This window comes from Dermatophagoides pteronyssinus, unplaced genomic scaffold (assembly GCF_027571235.1).
Source record: "Dermatophagoides pteronyssinus isolate colony J.1.1.1.1 unplaced genomic scaffold, Derpt_VIB-CSIC_2022.12 sq0008, whole genome shotgun sequence".
NCBI lineage: Eukaryota > Metazoa > Arthropoda > Arachnida > Sarcoptiformes > Pyroglyphidae > Dermatophagoides > Dermatophagoides pteronyssinus.
The window spans coordinates 817,069-844,552 of NW_027461532.1; the positions used below are offsets into that span (position 1 = coordinate 817,069).

Below are 27,484 nucleotides of genomic sequence, written 5' to 3' on the forward strand. Positions count from 1 at the left end.
TGAATTTTTTTTTTTTTGTTGGTTTTCGAGAAATATGTAGCTTATTCTATTCGATAGTAGTAGCAGCAGTAGAATGATAATTTTATCGAATCTAGAATTCTAGATCATAGAAATGATGATGTTTTGTGAAAAAACGAAAACCGAAAAAAAAGTAGAAATAGAAAACATCCATTCATCCCTGTCTCTCTACTTTTATCTCATTCTGTTCTTATGAATTCATTCATTTAATATGAACTTTTCGTCATCATCATTATTATTTTTCATTACTTTTTGATGGCGGTGTTCAGCAGGAGGAAAAGAAAAATCTTTTTGACAAATGAAGAGAGAGAGAGAGAGAGAGAGAGAAACCAATGAAGATGGATGTCAAACAAACAAACAAAAATAAGTTTACGTATCTATCAAATTCTATGAAATCTTTTTTGTTGTTTCTAATGAATTTTTAAATTTCTATTTTACCAGATTTAAATTATTGAAACAAACGAAAACGAATATGATTGAAACAAACATTGTTCTTCATTGATTTTTAATGATGAAAAATGATAACGAAAAAAAAAGAAGATTTGAAAATAAATTTTCCATCTGAAATAGAAGAAAAAAAATGAAAGATTTCTGATTCGAATGTAAATACAAATCATCAAAAAAAAAAAAAAAAAGAATCTAAAAGCTTTTTTTCCCAAAAAGTTCTCCTATTTTTTTGCGGTGTTAATTTCGATGATTTATTTTTTTTCCTGATGCTGATTCTGGTTGATGATGTTTTGCAAAGTTTATTTTTCTTTTCAGTGGAAAAAAAATTTGGGTAAACATCAACAGTGTGCATCATCATCATCAACTTCAATGATTTGTTTGGCAGACAAGAACAGAGAGAGAGAGTGAGAGAAAAAAACCCTCATTGTTATGACTCGGGGTTTATTCTTTAGTTTGAAAAAAATGTAGTGATTTTTTTTTGTTCTTGAAATTTAAAGTTTATAAAATTTGACGTTTTGAATTTAAATGTCAATGTTATCATAACGGTTTTTTTATTATTATTTACTTTTCTCTTTATATTCATATAAAGTGTTGATGTGAAGGAAAACATCAATTTCACCAATGTTTGTTTGTTTTGTCTTGTTCTCTTTAGTCATTTTTTTTGAATGTTGTTGGATCGTATAACAAGATTACACAATTCGGTTGCCATTATCATCATCATCAACATCGTTGATTTTGGATTTTTCTTTTTGAAAATTTTAAAATTGAATTTTATTCGTATTATGGGTTATTGACGGAATCGATGCTGCCATCTTGTGATTTCAAACATTACCATCATTATCATTCGAAGAAATTCTTTTATTTTCATTGAATTCTGTGTATAAACACCTATGGGCGATTTAGTTCACATCTAATTTGGTAGATGGTAGCATGTGTACGAGAAAAAATTACAATTGTAACGAAGCGGCGAAAAAAAAATAGCCAAAATGTTAGCACCATTTTTAGCTATTTTATTAGATTAGTTTAGTAATCATTTTACGATTTTTATAATTAATTTCATTTATTAATTTTATTTATTAAATTTTTAAAATATTTATAAATACAATTATTATGCAAATAATGATGATTATAATGTTTTTTTTTTTTACAATGAAATGGAAAAAATAATGTTTGTTGTTTTTTTTTACATCCGAAAATTGATAATTGATGATGATCTACTCCAATGGATGGATACAGCAAATGAAAATATTTGACTCGATTTGTACAGGAGAATAGAGAGAGAAAAAATTATGACATGGTGATATGGTAACCAATTGATCATTCATTGGATCATATATATTTGAGAATCACGATGAAATGAGAGAGAAATTATAATTCTGTTATATGGCCACATCATTCATTCGTTTGTTTTCAATCAAACAAAAATTATTATTATAAAACAACAACAACAATAATCGTAACAAAAAAAAAAGAAAAAATTTACAATAAAAAAACGAAAGAAAGAATTTAAAAAATTCTTCATAGAAAAAAAAACAACATTGAATTGAGTGGAGGCAGAAGAAGGAAATTTATACATGTGTTCCATTATGAATATTACCGGTATTATTATTAATACTACCGATTGGTGAATGACCACCAGGTGGTGAACTACCACCTGTACTAATAACACCACTACTACTACTATTACCACCAAGACTATTTGTTTTATAACGATGATTATTATTATTTGTTGATGATGATAATGATGTATGATAAACACCAGCACTTAATAAATGACGATGATCATGATCATGATCAATAATATTGATTATTGATCGATCATTTGTTGAATCAATAACATTACTATAATGATTCATAGTTACGGATGATGGCTGTGGTGGTAATCCATTCATATTAGCAGCCGTAGCGGATGATGATGTTGATGTTCGTACATATGGATTAATAAATTGATCACCAATTTTTGAAACTAAACGTAAATTATTATTATTATTTGTATTTGTAGTATTTGCATAACAATTATTATTATTATTATTCAATAATAGCAAATCATTTGTAATATTTTTATCTAAATTATCTGTTGACATTGATGATGAATGATGATTTTGATGATTTTTTTTGACAGTTGAATATAAATGTAGATTATTATTACTATTATTATTATTTTGAAGCTCCTGTTGTTGATGATAATAATTTGATATTGATATTTTTGCCTAATTGAAATTTGTAAATAAATATAGAAAATCCAATTAGAATATTTGAATGTTTTTATAAATAAATTCTCAATTTACCTTATTATCATTATTATTATTATCATGAATATATGATGATATTGGTAAACCATTAGCATTACAATGACTTGAATGATCAATATTATCCGAAACACCACCATAATCATTTAATGAAGTTGATAAATATTGACCCGAACTATAGGTAGTTGCTGCTGCTGCTCCTGCTGTTGATGATGATGTTGTTGTTGCTATCAATTGTCCACCATTATTACTATTTGTTCTTGTAATTAAATTATTTAATTGTGAATATTGTGAATATGAATCATTATTTGAATGTAAAAAATCATTATTATTATAGATTGGTGGTAATCCATTATAACCATTATTATTAGTATTGTTGGCTGTTGTCAATAGATCACTATGATGATGATGATGATGATTTGTTAAATTACCATTATTGGTGGTGGTGGTCAATGTTGTTAGAATTTGATTTGAACCATTCATTTTCATTATAGTATTTTTCATTAATATATTTTTTTCCATTGAATTTATTTTATAATCATCATTAGCGACGATTATCATTCCATTACAATCAATTGATGATGTTCCATTACAAACAGAACGTCTTGTTGTTGTTGTTGTAATTGATTGATCATGATTTAATGAATCTAATTTTTTTGGTGTTAATGAATGATGATCATTACTATTATTTGTTAAACGTTGTGATCTTATACAAATAAATATTAATAATGATGTAACCAATACAAATACAATAGCAAAACAAATAATACCACTTAATGTTAATACTAATGGTGATAATATATTGCCTGTTTTTAAAAAAAATCAATTTGTAATTAGCAAAACATCAACATCCACATTTTTTTTGGTAAACTTACTTTGTTTTTGTAATGTAATAATTTGTGATTGAAATCCATATTGATTCCAAACCGAACAATTATATTGGCCAAAATCAGACTGAAAAAATTGGAAATATTATTTGAAAAATTAGTTTTTAAAACAGATAATATTCAATGAATGAATGAATGGCGACTATATTGACACAATTCTCATAAAATAATTACTTGTTTTTCATTTGAAAAATGAATGAATGAATGAATGGAAAACTTATTCGATTCAAGTAAGTAAAAAATCAAGTAGCAGCTAAAAACATCAAATTTTTTTTCTTTTTCCATAAAAAAAAATGCTATAGGCTATATAAATTGGAATAATTTTCTTTCATTCATTCGTTTTCTATGGAAAATTCTCATCATCATCATCATAATAATAATGATGCTTAAGATCAATCTCTTTTCTCATAATATACTGATTATAATTATGTTGATGATAATGAACATTTTTTGCTTATATAAGGCTTCTAGGCTTTTATGTTTTTGTTCAAATGGGGAAATATTACAAGGGAGAAAAAGGAAAAAATCAGAAATCAAAAATCAAAATTCTAATTCGATTCGCAAGGATCAATGATTTATACACAAAAAAAGACAGTAAGTGTCTGTGTATGTTTGTCTATTTTGGCAATGCCACATTACGAAATTTATTGAAAACGAATAATGATGATGATGATGATAATGACCAGAGAAAGAAGAAATGTTTTGATTTGATGATACCTGATCATCATCATTATCAATATAAGATATATTTTAGGTAATTTTTTTTGTTTCTGCCTATCTATCTATCTATCCAATACATTTTGTAACTAATAATTAATTATTATTGAATCAAAAAAAGAAAAATAAAGATTTTTTTACTTCTTTTGATTTTGTTGAAGATCTAAGATGAATGTTATGTAATACGCATACATACAAGATATATAAGAGATATAATTATAAAGATTGTAATTTCCTACATTGCATACACATATACAGTCTTTTTGATATGTTATGTTTTTTTTTGTGGATTCTATCTATCTATGTGTGTTTGTTTTGTTTTTTTTGTCCGAATTGAGAATCCATAGATTTTTTCCGCATAGAAAATTCTAATTTTATCCAGCAAAGAAGAAAACATCATTATCCTAATAGCCAGGAAACTGTAAGAATCTAGCTAAATGAAAACAAGAAGAAGAAGAAGAGCAAGCAGAATGCCAATTTTACCTAGATTGATTGGATGTTGGATTCTTGAATGGAATAATCCAACATTTCTAATCATCATCATCATCAGAGATTTTCAATTAGATATATGAATCCTACCTCAAAACAAAAATATTGATGATGATGATGATTATTATTATTTTGAAACGAAAAACTTTTTGATTACATTGTTACATACATATAGGATTTAGAACGAGTGAGAAAGAAAATCTCAAATTTCGATTGTGAATGAATGAATCAATCTCGATAATTGATCAATAACAACAACAACAACAACAATGAGGAAAATAGATTTTCAAATCTTTAGATTGAAAAAAAATCAATTAGAAATATGAAATTGCAAAATTTCATTCTTTCTTCCCTCTCTCATTCCAAGCAAAAACAATGATGTGCCAAAAAAAATTGCTAAATCTCTTTGTCGATTGATTCATTCAATCATTTGTTGTTTTGGGCGCAATTTCATGTTTATGTGTGTGTTTGATAAATTGATCAGAAATCCCTTTGCCAAAAAAAAAAAAATATTGAATATTAATTATCTTGATAAAGTACAATGAGGTAAGGTTAAAGCAAAAACAAGGGAAAAAATAATAGTAGTTTTCAATTATATGGAAGAAAAACAACAACAAAGTTTCACTTTAAACTTTATCATATTCTATATATATTGTTTGGAATGATAGAAATGGACAAACCTTCTTCTTCTTCTTCTTCTTCAGTCGAGTTTTAGCCATCATTTTTCATCATCAGTAATAATGAATGAAACGAAAACGAAAAAAAAAATTATCTCGCGAAGAAGAAGAAACCGATCAAAACTGATATCGAAACGTTGTGAGGATAGAAAGCAAGGGAGAGAGAGAGAGAGACTGAGAAAGAAAAATGATGCTAAAAAAACAACAACGATTGCTTTCGGGCACTAACCAACACAGTAGCCGAATCGAAATGGATATAATCAATATATTTGTTTTTGAAACTTGGCACACACACACAGAGTGTGATGAATAGATGTGAAGATTCTGTCTGTATTATTTTTTTTAAAATTCCCGTTTATCATTATTTCATTATCTGACAAGAATTTCTTTCTATCTTCTTTTTTTTCTCTTCGAATTGAAAATTGAAAATCGAATCAAATTGAAACAAGCAAACATTTAACAACGATATCTAAGAGGAGAAAACAATTGTCATCCATTTGATTGGGAGAAGAAAACAAGAGAAATTTTTTTTTCAATTTTGAACATTTTTATTCTGTTTGTTTGTTTGCTTTTGAATTCTTGTTGCTTCTGACAAATGATTATTTATGTGTCCACCGTAGCCAGATTGGGTAATGAGAATTTCAAATATTTTTTTTCAGTTTGTTTTTCAATTATAAAATGATTAATAGCATCATCAAATGAAAAAGAGAAAAGAAAAAAAAGGGTCAATTGGCTGTTTCATTTGAAATAAAAAAGATAGGAGAACCAGGATAAGAGATTATTTGATTATCAGTTTATCAAACGTTATGCAAACGTTGATCGATCAATTCGATTGATTGATTGCATGATAATTTTCAGTGAAAAAAAAATTCGGTTAAAATGAGTTCAGATTTGGTCTAAACATTATATTACTGAATTTCACTTGAAGATTATCCAATTTTGTTATTTTTTTTTGTTTTTTGTTTGTTTGAATAAATTCAAATATCAAAACGACAAATGTATCGGTTCTTCTCCTCATTTTCCAATCTAACACCTAATATGGATCGAATGATGACGATTCAATCGAATCGGAAGAAAGAAAGAAAAGAAAAATTATCAATTCATGTCACATACATATATGTAGCAGAAAATTGTCGTTACTGAAAAAAATCCAAAGAAAAACAAAACTTGGAAAACGAAAAAAGCTTATTGATACTCACAGTCTAACTGAATAAACAAAGTAAATCACATTCACACAATGAAAATAAACAGTATTCTTTTTTTTTGTAATGGTAATTCACTTTTTGTCTATCAATACATTGATAATATGAAAAAAAAATATTAATGAAATGAAATGTTTGAGAATAGGCCAACGAAAAAGAAAAAGAAATGAATTCAATCACTCACTCACTCAAATACAAGCAAATGAAAAAAAATTTGATACTGATATTTTTCTCCAATGTATCCTGTTCATTGATTTATCTAGCAAATGACATGGATTTTTTCTTTTTCTTCGTCTTAGCTGGCTTCCGTTTAGACTTACTTCTTGATCAATTATCATATCAATTGACAGATTGACCATTTAGAAAGAATATCAGATATAGATTCTGGTTCATTGAAATGTTTTCCTTTTTTTGTGTCAGAAATCCTGTTTATCATCCTGATTGTTATTCACAAAATCGAGGTAACAGTTTGTCTATATCCAACCAAATAATGATACAGGAACATGGCAATTGTAATTGGAATTAATCAAATGCACTGGACAATGATTTGTTCGGATAAAATGATTACAAAGTTATAACAACAAACAAACAAACAACAAATGAATGTTACTTATTACATATGTTTTTGATTTTGGATTTTTGGTTTCAAAATAATAACTGTTTGTTTATTTGGGCAGATGTCAATCTCCATTTTTTTTCCATATGTGTATTGGTGTAGTGTTAATTATCGATAAAAATTATCCATAAACATATTGACTATACAATGGCATAGGAAACAAGAAAAATTCTGACAGTTCAGAGAAAAATCAATGTAAATCTCGATACAAAAGTATCAAACAAATGTTTTGTTCTGTTTCGTTTATTATACAACAATCTTACTTGTTTCTTTGGTCAGAACCATATTTTTGTTGTTTGTCATATTGTTTTGTTTGGTTATGTCTAATATGACTGAAAGAAAAGAATAAAAAGCTACGATAAGATTCATATATGAAACCCAACAAACAAACGAACGAAAAAACTGACCGGCTAATATTTTTTTGCTGTGTGTAAATCAAGTCTCATTCTCTCTGTCGTTTTTTTTACAATCGCAAGAATCATTTGTATTTCTTTCATATACAGAATTCCGTTAAATTGCGGAGAAAAAAAATAGTCCAAAATGAAATAAATCTACTGAGGAAGGATGAAAAAAAGAAAAGAGTTGGTACAGAATTGGAACACTTTCAAAAACATTACCCAGAGAGCGAGAAATAAAAGGCAAATTAATTACGACACACACACACACAGAGAGAGAGAGAGAGAGAGAGAGAGAGAGAGAGAGAGAGAGAGAGAGAGAGAGAGAGAGAGAGAGAGAGAGAGAGAGAGACTGGAGAGAAAAAAAAGAAGCTTAGAAATAAAAAAAGATTGGTTTTGAAAGAATCACAAATACATACACACTTTGGGATTCCATTTGAAAAATGTGAAAATCTAGAATCCAAGAATGAAAAGAAAAAAATGTTTGGCCATTTCAACTATGGCCAAGTGGCAAATAGAGAAAAGATCTCCGATCCAGAAACAGAAACAGAAAAGCCAATATTTTTTCCTTTAACAATAACCAAACGAAAGAATCCGAAACGAAAATGAAAATTCACATTTATAAAGACAACATACCGAAATAAGTAAATTCTCGGTGAATTAATCATCAGTTTAACAATGTAGAGAATTATGGAATTAAACCAGAAAACAAAAAAATGTTTAATTTTGAAAAACAAAGAATTTATTCAGTTAAAAGAAAATGAAAAAATTGTTTCAATCAAGAATAAGAATATCAAGAAGAGATTCATTGATTTTGGAATACAAAATTCAAGTCATTGACCGAACCTTTGTAATAATGTTTGCTTACTTTCAACAACAACAACAAATTAATAATTTTCATTTGCTAAAACTTAACAATTCAAAGATTATAAATATATACAGAAAGAAAGAAAACATCAACCAAATCAATCGAATCAATAAATTGAAATTTGTTTGTGTGTGATTGGATAAATATATAGGGAAACATCCAAACATACAAACAAACAAACAGATAGATAAAATGTGTCAATCAATCGTAAAAGAAATTGAAAATCTATAATTTCAACAACAGAAAAAAAAGATGAGAAATGAAATGTTAACGAAGCAATGACAAGCAAATGAAAGTAAAGTAGCCAATCACCATATACAATTAATACAAAATTTTTCTGATTTTCGTAAAATCATTTTCGTATTCACAAAATATTAATGACAACCATATGCTCTATATATTTTTGTTTTTGTTGTAATTTTTTTGGAAAGGGAAAAAAGAATGCCATAACAACAACAACAACAACAATGACCAATTTTATTGATCGAAAATTGACCATGTTTTGTTTGTCCATCATTATCATCGATGATCGAATGATGATCATCAATGACAGAAATAAACACAAAAGTTTTCAAGTATGCCAATAAAATCATTTAAACAACAACATCACCAAGTAAGTAGTAATCAATGCTTCGTGTTTTCAGGGAAATTTCAAATTCAAATTGTGCATTACATCTAATAACATTATCATCATTTTGGCCAATTAAATAACGAAATGATTTTTGCTTGTTTTGTTTTGTTTTCGAAAATTATTACGATGATTACGATTATTGAACAAACAAACAATCAAATACAGATTCGAAAAAATTCAAATTACTTGACAGAAACTGAAATCACTACTAATCAAAAACTAGAATCTTTGATTGGATTTATTCTGAAAATAAGAATATCATCACGATGATCATTATGATCACGAGGATGATAATGATAGTCAGCTGTTTTTATTGTTAATAAATCTCATTAGGTGAGAATAATTTTGATCCAAATCGATTCAAATTAAATCGATTTTTTGCTTCTTGGAGTGCTCATTTCAAAAAAGAAAATTCCAGGGGAATTTTTTCCCGTTTAATTTTAAAAAATCCTAAACATGAAATGATCCTGATCATTTTTATGAATGTTTTTTTTCAAGTTTTCCAAGATAAAAGTCATCATCATCTGTTTTATTCCTATGGATGATATTCTCATATTTCGATCGATCGTTATTTGTATAATTGGAGAAAAGCACATCACTATTCTGATTCTGACTGAATAAATGATTCTTTTTTGGAATTTAAAATCAAAATGAATGTTAATAAAATATAGACTTACATCTTTAGCTCGACGCATATAAATGATTGATCGTAATAATGCCAATGATGATGGTAATTGATCAATAAGGTTATTATTATTTTCATTATTGTTTTGCATTGATGATGATGATGATTGAATCATAGCCATCGATGATGATGATGATGATGATAATGTTTGATATGACGGTGATGATTGTAACATTGAATAATCATCTGATTCTTCTTCTTCAAGTATTTCATAACCTTCATTATTATCAACACCAAGTAGCTAAATATTGAAAAACAACAAAAATGAAAAAGAAAAAAGGATTATTATTTAAAAAAAACCCGTAAGATTCGTAATTACAAGGTAGCCAAGCATCTTTTTTCGCTTTTGTTTTGGGCGTCAAATTCAAAATTGTAAATCAAATGTGCATTTTACATGTTTGTTTGAATCTGGGTCAACATAATGATTATTGCGTTTTTTTTGGTTTCATTTCGGTGGGTGTTTGGTGTTTGATTTGAATCATCATTGTTTGATGATCAAAAAAGTTCAATTACCTTTTTTTTTTTTTTGATTGACATTTCTATATTCAGTTGTTTTTTGTGTTTTGTGTTTTGCGCTTTGTACAAATTCAATTGGGCGTTTTTCATTGCTCGAATCATTCGATTCATTCATTCGATTCATTTCCGTTTTTCATTTCAAAACAGAATCGATATTCCTTTTTTGATCGGAAATACACAGAGAAAAAATCCCGTTGTTGGCTTGACCTGATCACGAATCTCATAAATGCATGCAAAATGTCTTTTGTCAATTCTGGAACATTGTTTCAGAATTCACTTGGATATTTTTGTTTGTCAATTGCTAATACTATTTTTCGCTTGTCCATTGTGAAAAAAAATGTGAATAACATACCTGTTGATATGGTTTTAATTTAAACCAGGTAATTTTTGTTGGTGGTGGTACTGCTTCAACAATACATTGTAATCGTACTGGTTCATTTTCAATACCATATTGTATTGATGGACTACGGATTAATGGTGCACCTGTAAAAAAAGAATAGATTTTGAAGTTTTCATGTAAATAACGAAAAAAAGGAAAATTTTACCTTTATTAAATACTAATGTTTCGGCTTTTAATTCATCATCGAATGCTTCGTTTTTAGCTAAACAACGATATCTACCTGCTTCAGAAATCTGTATCGATTGACCATCACCAATTGTTTGCCAATTATTATTATTATTATTATTATCAACAAAATCAGTGGATAATAATTTTGGTTGAAAACGATGCCAATAAATTTGTGCAATTGGATAACTATCAATATTACAATTAAGACGAATATGTTCATTTTTAGCTAAACCAATAACTGGTTCAGGAATTTTAACAAATCTTGGTTTGAATGCAACTTTTATATCTAAACGTGAACGTGTTGTACCAACACTATTAGCCACTTCACAGGCAATAACTGTACCATGAAATTCACGACCAATATGACGAAATATTAATCGCGGTGTCCCGTCACCACTTGATGCAGCTGAAGCTGATGAAGCACCAGCAATATCAGCATCATTATTCAATGGTACACCATCACGACTCCATTTAAATGTCATTAATGATGGATTACCAATTGCCAAACATTCTAATGTAAGATCATCACCTTCACGTACAATACCATCATTATTATCATTTATTGATGCAATACGTAATTCAACTTCAGGTGGATATCGAACTTCTAATTGTATATGTGCATAACTTGCTGATTTTAATGCAGCATTTTCTGAACGACATGTAACACGTTGTCCATCCAATGATCGACTTGCAACTACTGTCCATTTTAATGCTGCATTCCAACGTTTTCCATCCGATAATTTTGTTGTTGAATATGATACACCATTTGTGATTGGATTTCCAGTACTATCCATCCAGGTAAGCTATTTTATTTTTTTAAACAAAATAGAAAAAAAGAAAGATTCATTACAAATCAACCAAACAGCAAAACAAACAAACACTACAATCAAACGATGCAAAACATCATCATCAATGGATCAATCATGCGAAAAAAACGATTACAAGTTCTTTCTGATGCTCTAATTACAACCAAGCAAAGTTTAGTTTTTTTTCTTTTTATTTATAAAAATTCAGACAAAAACTCATCATCATCATCATCCAAATGTAGATTAGAATTATACTGATGATAAGTATATTTTTTGTTCCTGATATAAAAATAGTATCGATTCAATTCGATTCGAATCGGTTTTTTTTCTCTCTCGATTTTCAACAATAAGATTTTCGATTAAAAGTAAAAGTATTAAGACAATAATGATCATCATCATCATCAACCGAGCCAAACAAAACAAAACATGCAAACAAACAAACGAATGAATGAAAAAAAGAAATGGCAAATAATCATAAAAACAATCCTTTCGTTACGGAATAATGCTATGATGCTATGATGATGTTAATGATACACACGAGATTCCAGAAAAACAGAAAAAAAACATTCATAGCATATTTATTTCCTTTTTTCTCTTGAAAATGTTTAATGTTTGTTTGTTTGAAACGGAACAACAACAACCATAATGATGATGATGATTCGGCTATTTCGACACACCAATTGATGACTATACAAATTATTGACTTTCATTATGACTATTTTGACCATTTTGCATTTGGGTTTTTATTGTATTATTCACATTTACATTCGGATCATTCATTAATTCAGTTTTGAAGCTAATTCCTAGATCATCCTTGGAATATTATTCGATGGAAATCATCATCAATATCATCATCATCAATGATGATGATGAACATTTTCATTATGTTCAATTGTTAACGATTGGAAACAAAACAAAAAACAAAAAAAATTTCTTTTGAAAGTTTAAAATTCTAGAGAAACGAAATTCTCGAAAAGAATTTTTCCGTCAAATTCGTTTGGAGAAAAAAAATAGTAATGTAATAAGAAAATAAATTGAGAATTGCAAATGATAACCAAAGGGGGAGAAAATTTTAATTAGTTTTTTCCCCTTCAATTCTTGTTTCGTTTTACACACAGAGACAGGAAGGAAATATTAATTTGAAATTTTTTTTTCGAAAAATTTCCCCAAACAAAAGTTCCCTGACAAGTTTCTCATCTAATTTCTATCCAGAAAACAAAAAAAAAACTGATTTGTTTTAACGATTTTAACAATCTTCTTCTCTTTCTCAATGGACAGTAACAATAATAATAATTTTTTTGGTCCGTGAAATGAAAATTACATTAATTCATTTACGCTGAATCATTGATGTTACACAAATCACAATTCTTTGAAGATGAACAGAAGAAGAAGAAGAAGAATACAGAGTGAAAATGAGAATGAAAAATACGCAATGGGAATCAACATTTTGCTTGCTCTCGACAATCAAACGTCAAAACACAAAACACACAGACACACAATCAGCTAATTACTTTGAAAGCAATGATTTGATTGGTGATGGTATCCTTTTTTTGATTCGCATCAAGAATCTTTTTGAAATGAAACAAGGAACATCTCCTGACCAAAATGATTTTTTGGGAACCGGAACCAATTAATTTTGCTTCTTTCACTTTTAGACTTTCATTGATTTCAATTTTTCCATTTTCAAGATGAAAAAATAAAGATTAAAAATGTCAAGTGAACAAATTTTTCTTTCAAAAAAAAATAAGAAGGGAAACTCAGAAACTCAAAATGAATGATTGTATTTTGTGATCGGAATTTGACAATTTTCTTTCTGATTCTATTTCGATATCGATATTCTGATATTCTGTATTCCGTACAGAGGCAAAGAGAGAGAGAGAGAGAGAGAGAAAGAAAAAGTTATTTCATCATCGAAATTGTCCGGGAAAAGAGATCGAAACTTTTTTTGGTTCGGAAACGAAAATGAAAATGAAAATGAAAAAAAAGCCTGAAGAATTAATTTGATCCATGAATAACATCCATAAAACGACAAATATCAACTATTTGAAACATACCACCACACACACACACACACCAGACACAAGCATTTAGTTCGATTTTCGATCAAACTTTTCTATTTCTATTTTTTTTAATTTATCTGATATCAAGCTATCTTCGGGCTTTAAGTTTTGATGATGATGATGTTAGACATGGAAAAAATCAACAAAAAAATTGTTGTTTTATTAATCCATATAACATGATCGAACAAGCAAAAAAAAAGACCAAAAATTAATTGAATTTAAGTTGATGGTGGCATCGATTGAATCTTTATTCTATCAGATAAGAAAGGAAAAAGTTTCGATGATGATTTTTCTAGTGAATCGATTTTTTGATCGGGTAATTGTGTGATTGAACAATCAGAATTGAGTTCAAGAATTTTTGGTTGGTTTTTTTTGTTTCCAAAGAAAACAAATTTTGAAAATCATTAAATGAATGAAACACACTTACCTCGGCTGGTGGACGACCACCATGTGCTTCACAAGTCAATTCAATTGTCATACCCGCTGTTGTACGTAGAATATGATCATTACCATCATTATTCGATGATAATTTTTGTTGATCATCTGTTGTTGATGATTCGGATGATGATGATGATACGGTTAATGATGTTGAAGAAGAAGAAGAAGAATCATCTGATGATAATGATGATGATGATTTATAAACCTGTGCATGTGAATGTGCATGTGTAACAATAATAACAGGTGGTTCAGGAGGCACTTGTACAGTAAAACGTGCTGAACGTGAACGTATACCTAATACACCTTCAACAGCACCAACTTGACATTGAAATACGGCATCATCTTCTAATCTAACTGGTGATATTTCCAATGAATAATCACCTAAATAGAATGTGGGATAATAATGAAACAAAATGACATTAGATAATCATAAATAACAAAATATTAAACAAAAATCAATGAAATTCATAACCCAGAATCAGAACCAAAAAAAAAATCCATGTTTTGCTAATGAAAATTGATTCAATTTTTTTTTCAAATAGAAATCAATCAATCAATCAATAAACTTTGAATGATTGATTTGATTCAACGCACACACACACAGAAAATGTAACAATATTCATTTATTTACCTTACCTTCACCTAAAATAACTATTATATCAAATTTCTTTTCTTTCTCTACTTTCTCTATTGATTTTTGTTTTGTTATTTTCTTAAATTATTCATAACCAGAAAAAAGAAAATAAAAAGGAAAAGATTATTGTTCGATCGAGAAAAGAAAAGAATTTCCCGAATATCAATAACCGAATGTGTGTGTATTGTTGAATTGTATGCAATGAAAACAATAGGAAAAAGTCTTTTTTCTGTTGTTGTTTTGTTTCGTGTTTTAGTATTCAAGTCTCGTAATCGACATCGTATTAATACATCGTATGATCTGACGCCCAGACATTCATCATTGGATCATCAACCATTCAGACACACACAAAAAAATAACTGTTTTGATTTTCTGGATAAAAATAAATTATGCATTTAATATCGAAAGATCAATATTGATCTTTGGCTCGAACAGAACTTTATCAAAAAATTTTGCTTTTAAATATTATCATTTTTTTTGGATAACGAATGTAAAAACTTGATTTGTTAATCAAACAAACAAGCATCATCTTAATTATAAACTTAATAATCTTGTTGTTGTTGTTGTTGTTAGTCATTAACAATCAAATTGAAAATCAATTTCAAAAGTGAAACTTTTTTGTTGTTGTTGTTGTTGTAAAGAATTGAATTCAACCAACAACAACAACAAGAGAAAAAAAACTTATAATAAACTTTGAACAAAATATCAATCAGCTTATTTGATTAAATATTGATTAAGATACGATAGATATTTACGAGTTTTTTTGTTCGTCTTTGTTAAACTTTGTCAAGTTGATTGATGATCTAAACAACAACAAAATTCCAATTTCTCATTGGTGACAAATTAACCTGAGAAAATGTTTTTCCACTATGAATGAATGACTAAGAATAAACAAAAAGCGAATAACGAGCGAAAAACAAAACGATCATTTACAATTCTGTTTATACAGCTTTTACTTTTACTTTTCATAGCTAAAACTAACATTGAAAAAAACATGGATTCAAGTTGATCAACCAAGTCAACATCATCTATCCATTCGTTCAACATAAACCCACACACAAACTACTATTATTATTATCCATTTTGAATCGTTTTTCCAAAAATGATTCCACAGAAATGGAACCAGAAAAAAAATTGAACGGAAATCATTATCGTTTTTTTTTTTGTTTTGGTTGTTTTTGTCAACATTGTACATTCATTTTCTTTTCGTTTTTTTTTTTTTTTTTTTTTGTTGAGAAAATGCAATTGCAAACCAGGTCCATCGATAGAGAGAGAGATCAACCCGATGGACAGTAATGTGCCACTATTTTACTTCCAAGATTGGGGAATAGAAAAAAAAATTGACGCACTATATCCACCTACGTGTTCCATTTGAAAACGAAAAAATAATAGCCAAAAAAAATGAAATCTTACTCGTAACATACGGTTTTTATTTTTTCTTGGAGACACATTAACTTTGCTCAAACGAAAAAAACAATAATAATAACATCATCATTCGGTATCTCTTACTCTCTCTCTCTATCTCTCTCTCTCTCTCTCTTTCTTTCTTCGTGTTTCAAAGAATTTTGAAACAATTAAGATTAAATAAAATATCATCTTTGAGATGATGTTGATGATGATGATGGGGAAGGTTCTGTGAAAAAAATTGAGACTAAAAATGAAATAAAACTTAAAAAATCATTATTTTAAAGCACAGACATTCGGGTTGGAAAAATATCCAGAAAAGAACCAAGCACTTAACAAGATTCATTTAGGGTCGAAATGGACTTGATGATAATTTATCTCTATCTGTGTGCGTCGATAGAAAATTATTGGTTGTTTATGGCATCGATTTCATTCATTCATTCATTTTTTCTTCTATTTTTGGATCGATTTCAGGCCTTTTTCAAATTGATTACAAGAATTGTTTTTTAAAAACAACAAAAAAAGGGGTTTCTGAAAAATTTTCCAAAACACTAACCACACAATAGTAGCCATGAATCAAAGAAATCGATTATCATCTAATCAAAGAAATCTAGTAGTTTAATAAGTTTGTCTTGAAACAAAAACAAAAAACATCGGTTTAATAAATGAAAAACGAATGACAACGAATGGGGATTGTAACCAAAAAAGTGGGAAAAATTTCCAGAAAGAAAAAAAAAGATTCACCATTATTAAATCTCTATGGATACTGATAAATCACCACTATAAGCTAGTTCAAAGATGAACTCTAGAAGAAAAATTTACTCCTGAGAAATTTTTCCAGAATCCCTTCCCCCCCAAAAAAAAGCAATTTTTCTTTCGGTTTTTTTTGTTGCCGAAATTATTCTTTCGGTTGTGTGTGTGTGTTGTTAATTTTAATTTAAAATGATAACATTTTTCTCTTTTTTTTTTACTTTTGAAAACTTTCATCTTTCATTTTTATTTTCATTGAAAAGGTTAGGTTATTCTTGTGTTTTGGTTAGCAAAAAAAAAGTTTGCCCACACTATGCCTGTGTGAAAATTGTTAGAAAATTAATGCGAAATAATTTTTTTCGTTTCTGAAAACTTTTTTTTCTCTATTGAAAATTTATTTATCAAACGAATGAGAGGCAGAAGAAAGAAAAAAAAGAAAGAAAAGAAATGTCATGTGGAGAATTACGAAATTATTACACACACACCGTATAAATATCATAAATATCTAACGTGTTTGAACTTTTTTTTCCTTGATTCTGTGGTCAAAGAAAGAATTTAAAATTGAAATGAATTTCATTGAAGAATTTCGAAACGAATAAATATTCTCTCCCTTCATGTAAAATTCTTGAAGAATTTTTCATTTTGAATTTCACTTACCTTCATCATCCGAACCAATCATACGATAACGTTGAAATCCTTCTAATGTACGTTCAGTACCTAAACCAAAACCATCTCTTGTCCCTTTTGGTGATCAAACAAGAGAAAATAGAAAAAACAGTGGAAAAAAAATCAAAGTTAATAATTAATGTTTTTAAATCGAGGGAAAAAATATGAATCATAATCAAATAAAGACAAGTAGCAGAAAGTTAAGGTCATTTTATAATGATGATGATAATTACGATCAACAACAACAGAAGCAAAAGCATCGATCCATGAAAGCAAAAAACTTGCTGACCAAAAATGTAATTTTCATGTTTATGTTTTTGCTTGATTCATCAAGATATGAAGAAGAAGAAAACGATGGTCACCTTGGATGACCAGCAGCTTTGGCTATGGAAAAGGTGCTCTATTCATAATTATTGTTTTTGCATACATTCAAGTTCAAAGATTTTCAAAGTTATTCTGAGAAATCTCGAAGAAAGAAACAAAAAAAATCATTGATGGGTTTTCATTCAAGGAGTGTTCATAGATAATGATAATGATGATGATTAAAAATGATTGAAGAATTTCTGAAAAAAAGTGTACATGAATTGATAATAAATGATAGTATTGCTACCTGCTACTGTTTACCTGCTACCTGCTACTGTTACCAACTAACAACAACAACAACAAAATCTAATATTCATTAATTAATCAATCAATTAGATTAGATTCGATCAGATCAATTCGATTAGTTTGATCAGAATTTTAATAATAATCACATTTTTTTCTTCCAAATCAAACTATAGAAAAGATTTTTTCTTTTTTCTTCCAATCAAAAATTACATTATGATCATAATGCCCTTAAGGTTAATTTCTCTCTTATGTGCTTTGATTTAATAATAGACATCGACAGATTTTCTTGATTGATGTTCTTGAAATTTTTTTTCATTCAAGTTCTGATTTCAAATTCTTATTTCAAGATATACCAAAAAGTTTTTAATCAATTCTATATGCGCACTTTTATGAATTGAATTAAGTGAAAACTAAGTTATTACAATTCCATAATCAATGCAATCAATGCAATGATCGATAATGCAATTGGATCTTGTTGAACAACAACGACAGAAGAAAAAAAGATTCTTTTTTGAAGAAAGGTTCATTAGCTGATGTTGTGTGCAGAGTCCATTTGATTTGATAAAGAAACAGCAGCAGGTAAAAATGTAATCATTGTTGACAGAGAAGCAAAAAATCATCCACTAAATGCAAAATTGTCATCATTGTTGGATATCGTTGCTTTTGTTCAACCATGCGACAATTTTTTTGTTTTCTGGTTTTGTTTCAAAAATTCACGCCAACGACAATTGACCATTCACGTATGACACACTCGAAAGAGAAAAAATTCACATCATACATTGACCACATGGAATCTACTAAACCAAACCAAAGTTCAATCAAAAGTTCATTCAAACATAGACATTCAGATAAATGGAAATTCAATTTCAGACACACTCAATTCATTAACATTGCGCCCAACAAATTGCCTTCAGGTTATTCTTGAAAATATTATTATTATTATGTAACACAAGCTCAGAATGAGAAAAAAAGGAAAAACTTTTTTTTTCGTGTTTGATTCTCATTGAATCTTGTGAAACAAAATCAATCTTGACACAGTCATTTGAATAGGAATTTGTTTTGCAACAACCAAAAAAAGTTTTTGTGTGCTTTTTTTCGCTCAATGAATTTGATCAGAGAGTGAAAACGAAAATTTTCAAATAGAAAAAAAAGCTATTTTCACAGTGTGTGTGTGTATTTCGGTAATTATTTTCCGAAAAAAAAAACAAAAAAATCCAATGAAATTAATTTAACTACCGAAATTAACCTTGCGACAAGTTATTCAAACCAGGGTTTATTCCGGTGTCTTGTTTGTTTATTTTTAGGAATTTTTTTTCTCGGCACCGGACCGAGGTAAAAGTTTTGAAAATTTTTTCCTTTTTTTGGTCATTAAAATCAGGAGAAAAAAAACATCAAAGTTTCAACAACAACAGCGACGAGAAAAAGTTTTTAAATACAAAAAACAACGACGAGAAAAAAGTCAAAATTGACTTTCGTCAGTTGAAAAAAAAACAAAACAAAACATATATCACAGACGATCTGTCTGTCAAGCCGAATGTTTATTACGTTTGTTTTTTTGTTGATTTCATTCATGAAAAATGAAAATGAAAATCAAATTTAATTAAAATGATAATATCAAGTGTATTATTATTATTATCATCATTTGCATCAATTATCATCACTGTTGACTGGCATCAAAAAATGCTGGCATCATCGTTTTTATATTGCACGTTTACCGGGTTATTATTTTGCATAGAGCGAGTGTGAGAATATGAGAGAAAAGATGTGCTGACATTATTTAACGGTCCTTGTTGTCAACAATATCAACATCAAAACACAAGCACACAACAGAAAACCAGATGTTACCAGATTCTGTTGTTTAGCGGTTTTTTTTCGGTTGGGGGAAGAACAAATTCTACGAATTCTGTAATCATTGAACACACAATATAATGATTATGATGAACAATTCAAAATGAATTCCTAAATGATGATGATGATGATGAAGATAATGATATTTTTTTTTTTGATTTGAATCTAGCAAAGATTTTTTTCAAAGTTGAAAATTTTTAGAAAGAGATACAGTAAGATATGAGAAATGGAGCAAACAAATTCATCAATGTCACAGTAAAAATCAAGTTTTTTCTTTGGATTAATTGATTACTTACATTGTAATGTACCAACTTTATTTGCTATACGACATGGTAATATGATTGTATCACCAATAATTGATGTTTTATCGATTGGTTCCATCTCGAAACGTTGTGGTGGTAATCGTCCTAAACAAAATGGTTTAAAAAAACAAAAGAAAAATTAAATTCAGGAATTTAAAATCATAAAAGTAATCACGGTCAGTAAAGAATCAAGAGCAATAAACCGAAATCATCAAGAGATCGGTGATCCACGGAATAACCACAGATTTCCATGATAAAACAAACGAACACCATTATCAAGGTTGCAAACAAAAAACAAAAAAGCCAAAATTGTCACTACTGTAAACAGAGATATGCAGAATCACAGAATAAAAAAAGCCTCAAATGATTTGGAACAAGAACCTGTGCTAAACTATGAATGATCATTCATCGTTATGATGAAATCATAAATCAAATCACACAAAAAAAAGATTTAGTAAAAGACAGAAAACGATAAAGAATCATAAATCAAAACAATTTTTTTTTCACTGTTTTTTTTTGGAAAACAGCCAAGATTTAACCAGCACAGAATATTCGTGAAAATATCCGAAAACGATTCATTTGAAATGGTCAGTGGAAAAAAAATTTTTATTTTTTTTGTCAACCATAAACAAAAACAACATGGAAATTTCTTTTAGCAAAGAATTTTTCAACCACTGAACAGAAAAGAAAAAAACTATTCAAAGACCACCACCACCATTATTATGATAATCATAATAATGATTAGTGAATGAATGAATGAAAAGTCACACGAAATATCCGTAAAAAATTATATAATTACCGACACACACTACGGTTATTCGTTTGTTTGTTTGTTTGTGTTGAAATATTTATTATTATTTTTGGATCTGATTTTTGTTTTGTTTGTTTAGCAATGGGAAAAAAACAAAACTTTTTTTTTGTTGGCCACTTTTTTTTGCAGCAAATCATTATCATATCAAATTACCTTTTGAAATGACAAAACAAAAAATTGATTAATTGATGAAAAAAAAGGGAAACATAATTTGATCCGTTAAGATGAAACATTGTTTTTTGTTTTGTTTCTCCATTTTCTCTCTCTCTCTCTCTCTCTCTCTCTCTCTCTCTCTTACATATCGGTCATCGGATATTTGTCATTTGTTCAAACAAACAAACAAAATGCGAAAAAGAAATGCTCAATTCAATTTTCAGCCAAAAAACAAAAACAAAAAGAAATGATTCCATAAAGGTTAAGTGGAAAACAATTCAACGACAGAAATGATGAAACAGGATAGGCATTATTGTCCAAAATAAACAAAAAATTTTTTTTTCGTTTTTCAATTCCATTTTCAAGCATCTTAATGGATGCAACCAACAACAACAACAACGTAAATAAAAAAGGGTCAAATACATTTCGGTAATGTTCAAGTGTGATGATAATGTTCTAATGTCTGTGTGTGTGTGTGTGTGTGTGGGTGTTTGTTGGTTGGGTGTATCAGCTATCATCATCATCAGTCGTTTGAAGTGTAAAACAACTCTATTTTTCCATTGCTTTTACTTGATTCTTGATTGTATTTTGTATTTCAAGTTTTTCCATTTTCCATTTTATTTTGGTCTCTTTAATTTGAGAAAATTTTTTTTTTTGTTTCAATATTCAATCGAAAACAAAAAACCTTGGCAACAAAAACATGCTCACTGTATTCGTTGTTGCTTCTCAACGATAAATTTGATGATTGGAAATTTTTTTTTCTACTCGAAGAAAAAAACATGGAAACCAAATTGGTTTTGAATCTCTCTTTATCATCTTGGCAATGGCCAAATAGAAAAATCGTCGTTGTTCATCATCATCGTAGTCAGTAAACTAACAAACAAACAAAAAACAAATTTCAATGTGACAAAAAAAAACTTTAAAAAATTTAAATAAAACTATTTTGCCAAAAAAAAATGGGGAGTGCGAAAAAGAAAAAGAAAATAAACTGGCAAAATTCTGGCAAACAAAACACAGTGAAAAAACTATGATGATTGAAAACTTTGCTGTTTGTTTCAAATGTTTTTTTTCGTTTCGTTTTGTTTTGTTTTCCTATCTTGGTTACACATTCAAGTGTTTTCAAAATAAATTTATTCAACCATGATTCTCATTGATTCAAATGAGATTTTTTTTGTTTTGTTTTTTGTTTCACTGTTTTAGTTTGACAAAACAAAAGTTTCTCCCTTTACTATTTTTAATAGCGATCGATATTTGTGAGATTTTAAAAACATGATTGTTGCTGCTGTTGATATTCGATGGTCCATGGCGATTGAGGATTGTTCATTTTGGAAAATTTTTTTTTGCAAATTTGAAATCCAAACCTTTTTTTTCTGTGTAAATCTTACAATGGACAGAAGCGAAAAAGTTTTCAACGACTACTAAATGATATCACGAAAAAACACAGTTTTACGTTTTTTTTCTCTCCTTTTACCGTTACAAGAATTTATCGTATGTTTTGTTTTTGTTTGCATATGATAAATATAACGATGAATGACATGTGATAGACAAGTGATGCATGATAGAATCGTTTTTTTTTCGTTTCTGCTACAATTCTGTTTGTTTGTTTGTCTATTTTCGCTGTTGTATGTTGTTAATGCTATTGATATGAATTTTTTTTGAAAATAATGATAGCGGCCATTATTCTTTGTTTTCTTATTATTCACCAAACAAGGCCCAGAAATAAGAATATCATTTGGAAATCGAGGTGTAAAACAATTCTGCAAGAATCATTTTGGAATAAGATTTTTTTTCCTTTTCTGTTCGGATATTAACAAACACCGATTTCTTCGCTTTTTTGTTTCACCATTTCAATTCATTCATCCATTCATATTTCTTCTCGTTAAGTTTGGACGGGTAATAATGTAATGTAGAAACAAAACAAAAATTTTGTACAGACAGACAGACAGATAGTGATTCTCTCTCTCTCTCTCTCTCTCTCTCTCTCTCTCTCTCTCTCTCTCTCTCTCTCTCTCTCTCTCTCTCTCTCTCTCTCTCTCTCTCTCTCTCTCTCTCTCTCTCTCTCAAAATTCTTGATTCTCTTGAAAGTCCAGAGAATTGTTCTGCCATTATTCAGACCGAAAAAAAAACCTCATAGCAAAAAGAAATGATTTAAATATTTTTGCACATCGAATGATGAGCCTATTGAGAAATAAGATGCGAGGGGAGGAAAAATATTGAGAATAGATTTTCTCAGATACTACTCCTGAGTGAAGTGAGAATTGAATCGAGTTTTCTTTTTTCTTTTTTTTTTTGCTTGCCTCATTCGTTTGCTATTACACATTATTATTATGATTATTATGGAGAAAAAAAAATAATATGAAATAAATCATAAGTATCTTTCTGGCCTGAAGAAGAAATGAACGTTTTTTTTATTCCAATTTTTTCCATTGTTTTTTTCCTGGTGTTTCATTTTTAATGCAAAAAACGAATGAAAAATTTCCATTCGTTTTGGCTTTTATTTTTGATTCACTTTTTTTTGAATCTTTTTGAAGGTTTTTTTTATGAGAACTTTTTCTTTTTTTTTCTTTCCGGAATTATTCTCTCATTCGTTTGGTCGATGTAGTTATTATCGTTGTTTAAAAGAAAACTTTACAAACCAAAGTAAAATTTGTTCCAGAATCGATTTCATATACAAACTGTGTGATTTGAATGTTTGTTTGTTTGCTTTCGAAGTGATTTTGTCCAAACAACAAAAACAAAGCAAAACAATCACAAACTTATTATCGATAAGCATTTTTTGTTGTTTTTTTGGTCATCAAAAGACAAAAAAGAAAATTACTTATTGGAAGAAAAAAAAATGTTTCCAAAGAACAACAACAAACAACTAAATCGAAAATATCATCATCACCAATGTAACAGTAAAATGAAAGAAAATTACTTTGAATAACTTTTTTTTTTCTCGTTTTGTTTTGTTTTCTCTCTTTTCTTCGGGATCTGATGATGATGAGCCAATATCATAATTCCAGAATTTTTTTGTTTTTATAAACAGAGAAGGAAAGAAAGAAAGAAAGTAAAAAAACAGAAAATGAAGTAGCTTAGGGAATTTGTTATTCTATGTATTCAGGATATATCCAAAGATGATGATAATGTTGATTATGGATCAATTGCCGAAAAAAATAATCATAATGGATTTGGTCAAAATATATTTCATCTAATGGCTACAACAACAACAAACAAAACAACAACAACAACAACAAGCAAAACAAATAAACAAAAATCACATACCTGAACGACGAATATTGGATGTATGATTATTACTGGATGCAGTTGATATTATTGTTATATTGATTATTATCGTAATTATAAATAGCCAATATATTAATGATGATAATGTATTTGTTGGCAATATATTTTCAAAATGACTAATTGTTGTTGATGATGAATTTTTACATTTAAATTTTCTACAATGATGATATTGTGAGCAATCATTATTATTTGAATTTGATTTGATATCAATGATGATGGCTGAATCAATCATGGCATCTTCCTCATCGTTATCATCTGTTGATGGTGATTTTAATCTAATTGATGGATTATAAGATGTGGTGGTTGTCTTCGTCTTTGTCTTCGTCGTCGTCGAAGATTGCAATTTTCTTTTGGAAATATCATTAAATAACATAACTTTTCTACCATCCTGATGATGATAATTATCAATTGATAAATGATGATGGTCACTGCCATCAAATGGCTTTAATATGGTTTTATGTTTCATTTTTTAAAATTTTTTTTTTAAATTTTTAAATTAATTTGAAAAAAAGATTTATTGATGCAAAGCGTGATACGTCTTTTTCTCTTTTTGGAAATTGAATCAAACTTTTTTTTCTTCAATCCATATGGCACCAGTTCAAAAGTAATGCTATAATTTGAAGAGAGAAAAAAATCATTAATCAATTAACGAATCAATCAAATTATCCCTGTTCTTTTTTTCTTCAAGTAATGTAAATCAAGTGTTAACAGCAAATGCAGGCATAAATGAATAAATTTTGAATCAAAATGATGATGATTATCTGTTTATTTCATCAACTAGATTTCAACGAACAACAAACTAGCTTCATTAAAAAAGATTCTTCAAAACAGATCAGAAAAAATGATAAAATTTAACCCGGAACCAAACATACAGATACACGGATACACAGATATATACACACCCATGAGACAAATTTAGGTTGAAATAAAACAGATATTTACAACGGTTTTGTATGATGATGATGATGATGTGAACATTATAATGACATCGGTAACGAAAATTGATTCGGCATCATCATCATTATATTTGTGTACGGGAATTTGTACGGGTAAAAAAAATGTTGAAATGCTCAAGCATCCATCATTATCCGTGTGTTTGTGTGTGTGTGTGGGTGTTTTAAGGTGTTTTTTGCCGAAAAAAAATGGAAAAACCTTTGTAAAAGTAAAATAGCTACAAGCAACAATAAAAAAATCCTGTTATTGAATGGTGATGATCAAACTGACAAACTAGCGAGAGAAAAGTTGATAATTTAATTTAATTTCCATAAAATATTCCAACAACAACAAAACATGTTGATCGCAAACACAAAACACTTTTTTTTCACGCATCATTATAATAATCGAAAATCAAAGGTATTTTATCATTAAACGATTTCATCATCATCATCATCATCATCATCATCATTATTGAATTTCATATTTTCAAATTTATTCATTGACTAAAGTAGTGTGCTTATCATCATCATTTTTTATATGAATCGAATCGATTTAAGCTTAGTTCATAAGCATCATCATCATCATTATAATAATAATTGTCGGCGGGTAAAGACAATGAATAAAATAAGAATTTTTTCAGTAAAATCATGAAAATTCTCTCTCTCTCTCTCTCTCTCTCTCTCTCTCTTTTGGAAAAATGATAAAGTCTGAATGAATAGTGGATGTCATTGAAGATGATGATGATGATGATGATGGAATATCGATTTATTCGTTTTTTTTTCTTCTTCCAAAAAATTGAACAAAAACATTTCATACATTGCAAATGAATGAATGAATGAATAAGATTGACAGAAGTGATGTTTTCAAAGACAATGAGAAACAAAAATGAATGAATGAAAGTAAAGTAAAGTGATGATGATGAAAACAAAAATCGATGAAATGAAATGAATTTCCAGAAGAAGAAGAAGAAGAAGAAAAAAAAGCAAATGAATAACGTTGAAGAAAATTGCCTTTGAAGATTCAGCTGAATTGATGAATTTTTTTTTTTGTTAATTATCCGATCATCATCATCACTGACACAATCAAACATTATTCAAGATGGTTTGGTTTAAATGTGTGATGTGTTGAAGATGATGATGATATGAGATTTTAGCCACCACCAGGAAAAAAAAGTTTTCGTTGTTGAAAAAGATTAAAATCAGTTTTTGGTCACAATAAATGATGACAGAAATCTTATCACTGATAAAAGGATGATGATTAAGAAGAAGAAGGAAGAAATTGTCCATCAATGTGAGTCGAAATAGTGAGAAAAAAAAAGTTTTTTTTTCCAAAATAATCATCATCATCATTGATAGAATTAATTTAATCAGTCCTATCAAGACCGATTGATGATTATACTTTACGAAGATTCTAATCGAATTTTAATCGAAATTCATGAATTTAATTTTTGTTTTGTTTGTTTGTTTGTTTGGCTGACCACAATTACAGTAAACTAAACTAACCAAACTAAATCGATTTGGAATTGGATTGATGGATGAACGAGAGAAGAAAAACTTTTTCCGCAATTATGATTCCGAAAATAATAACCAGAAAGTTTATGGTTATTTTTTCCCCATCAATACTATTTTTGGCTTTGACAACTTTTTATTTTTTTATTATCGTTTTAAGTTATCGTTTTCAATTCAATTTTCAGATGACAACTATTAATATTTTCAAGTTTGTTTTTTGTTGTTGATTCAATTATCATTATCAATATTTCATATTGTGAGATTCAAAAGAGAGAAAAAAGTTGATCCAAAATCAAATGGCCATAAAGA

At 28.4% G+C, this 27,484-nt stretch overlaps 1 protein-coding gene across 1 annotated transcript in view; it reads right to left on the minus strand.

Moving 5' to 3' along the window:
- Positions 1–1,582: 1,582 nt before the first annotated feature.
- The window catches only part of LOC113796029 (uncharacterized), a 52,797-nt gene continuing 26,895 nt past the window's right edge, over positions 1,583–27,484 (minus strand). The window contains exons 3-12 of the mRNA XM_075820817.1: positions 24,711–25,341; positions 20,477–20,587; positions 17,715–17,798; positions 14,259–14,650; positions 10,943–11,768; positions 10,750–10,880; positions 9,874–10,122; positions 3,590–3,668; positions 2,754–3,520; positions 1,583–2,675 (exon numbers count right to left, since the gene is read on the minus strand). Coding sequence (XP_075676932.1) covers positions 2,034–2,675; positions 2,754–3,520; positions 3,590–3,668; positions 9,874–10,122; positions 10,750–10,880; positions 10,943–11,768; positions 14,259–14,650; positions 17,715–17,798; positions 20,477–20,587; positions 24,711–25,197 — 3,768 coding nt within the window. The 5' untranslated portion in view covers positions 25,198–25,341 and the 3' untranslated portion in view covers positions 1,583–2,033. The remainder of the gene's footprint in view (positions 2,676–2,753; positions 3,521–3,589; positions 3,669–9,873; positions 10,123–10,749; positions 10,881–10,942; positions 11,769–14,258; positions 14,651–17,714; positions 17,799–20,476; positions 20,588–24,710; positions 25,342–27,484) is intronic.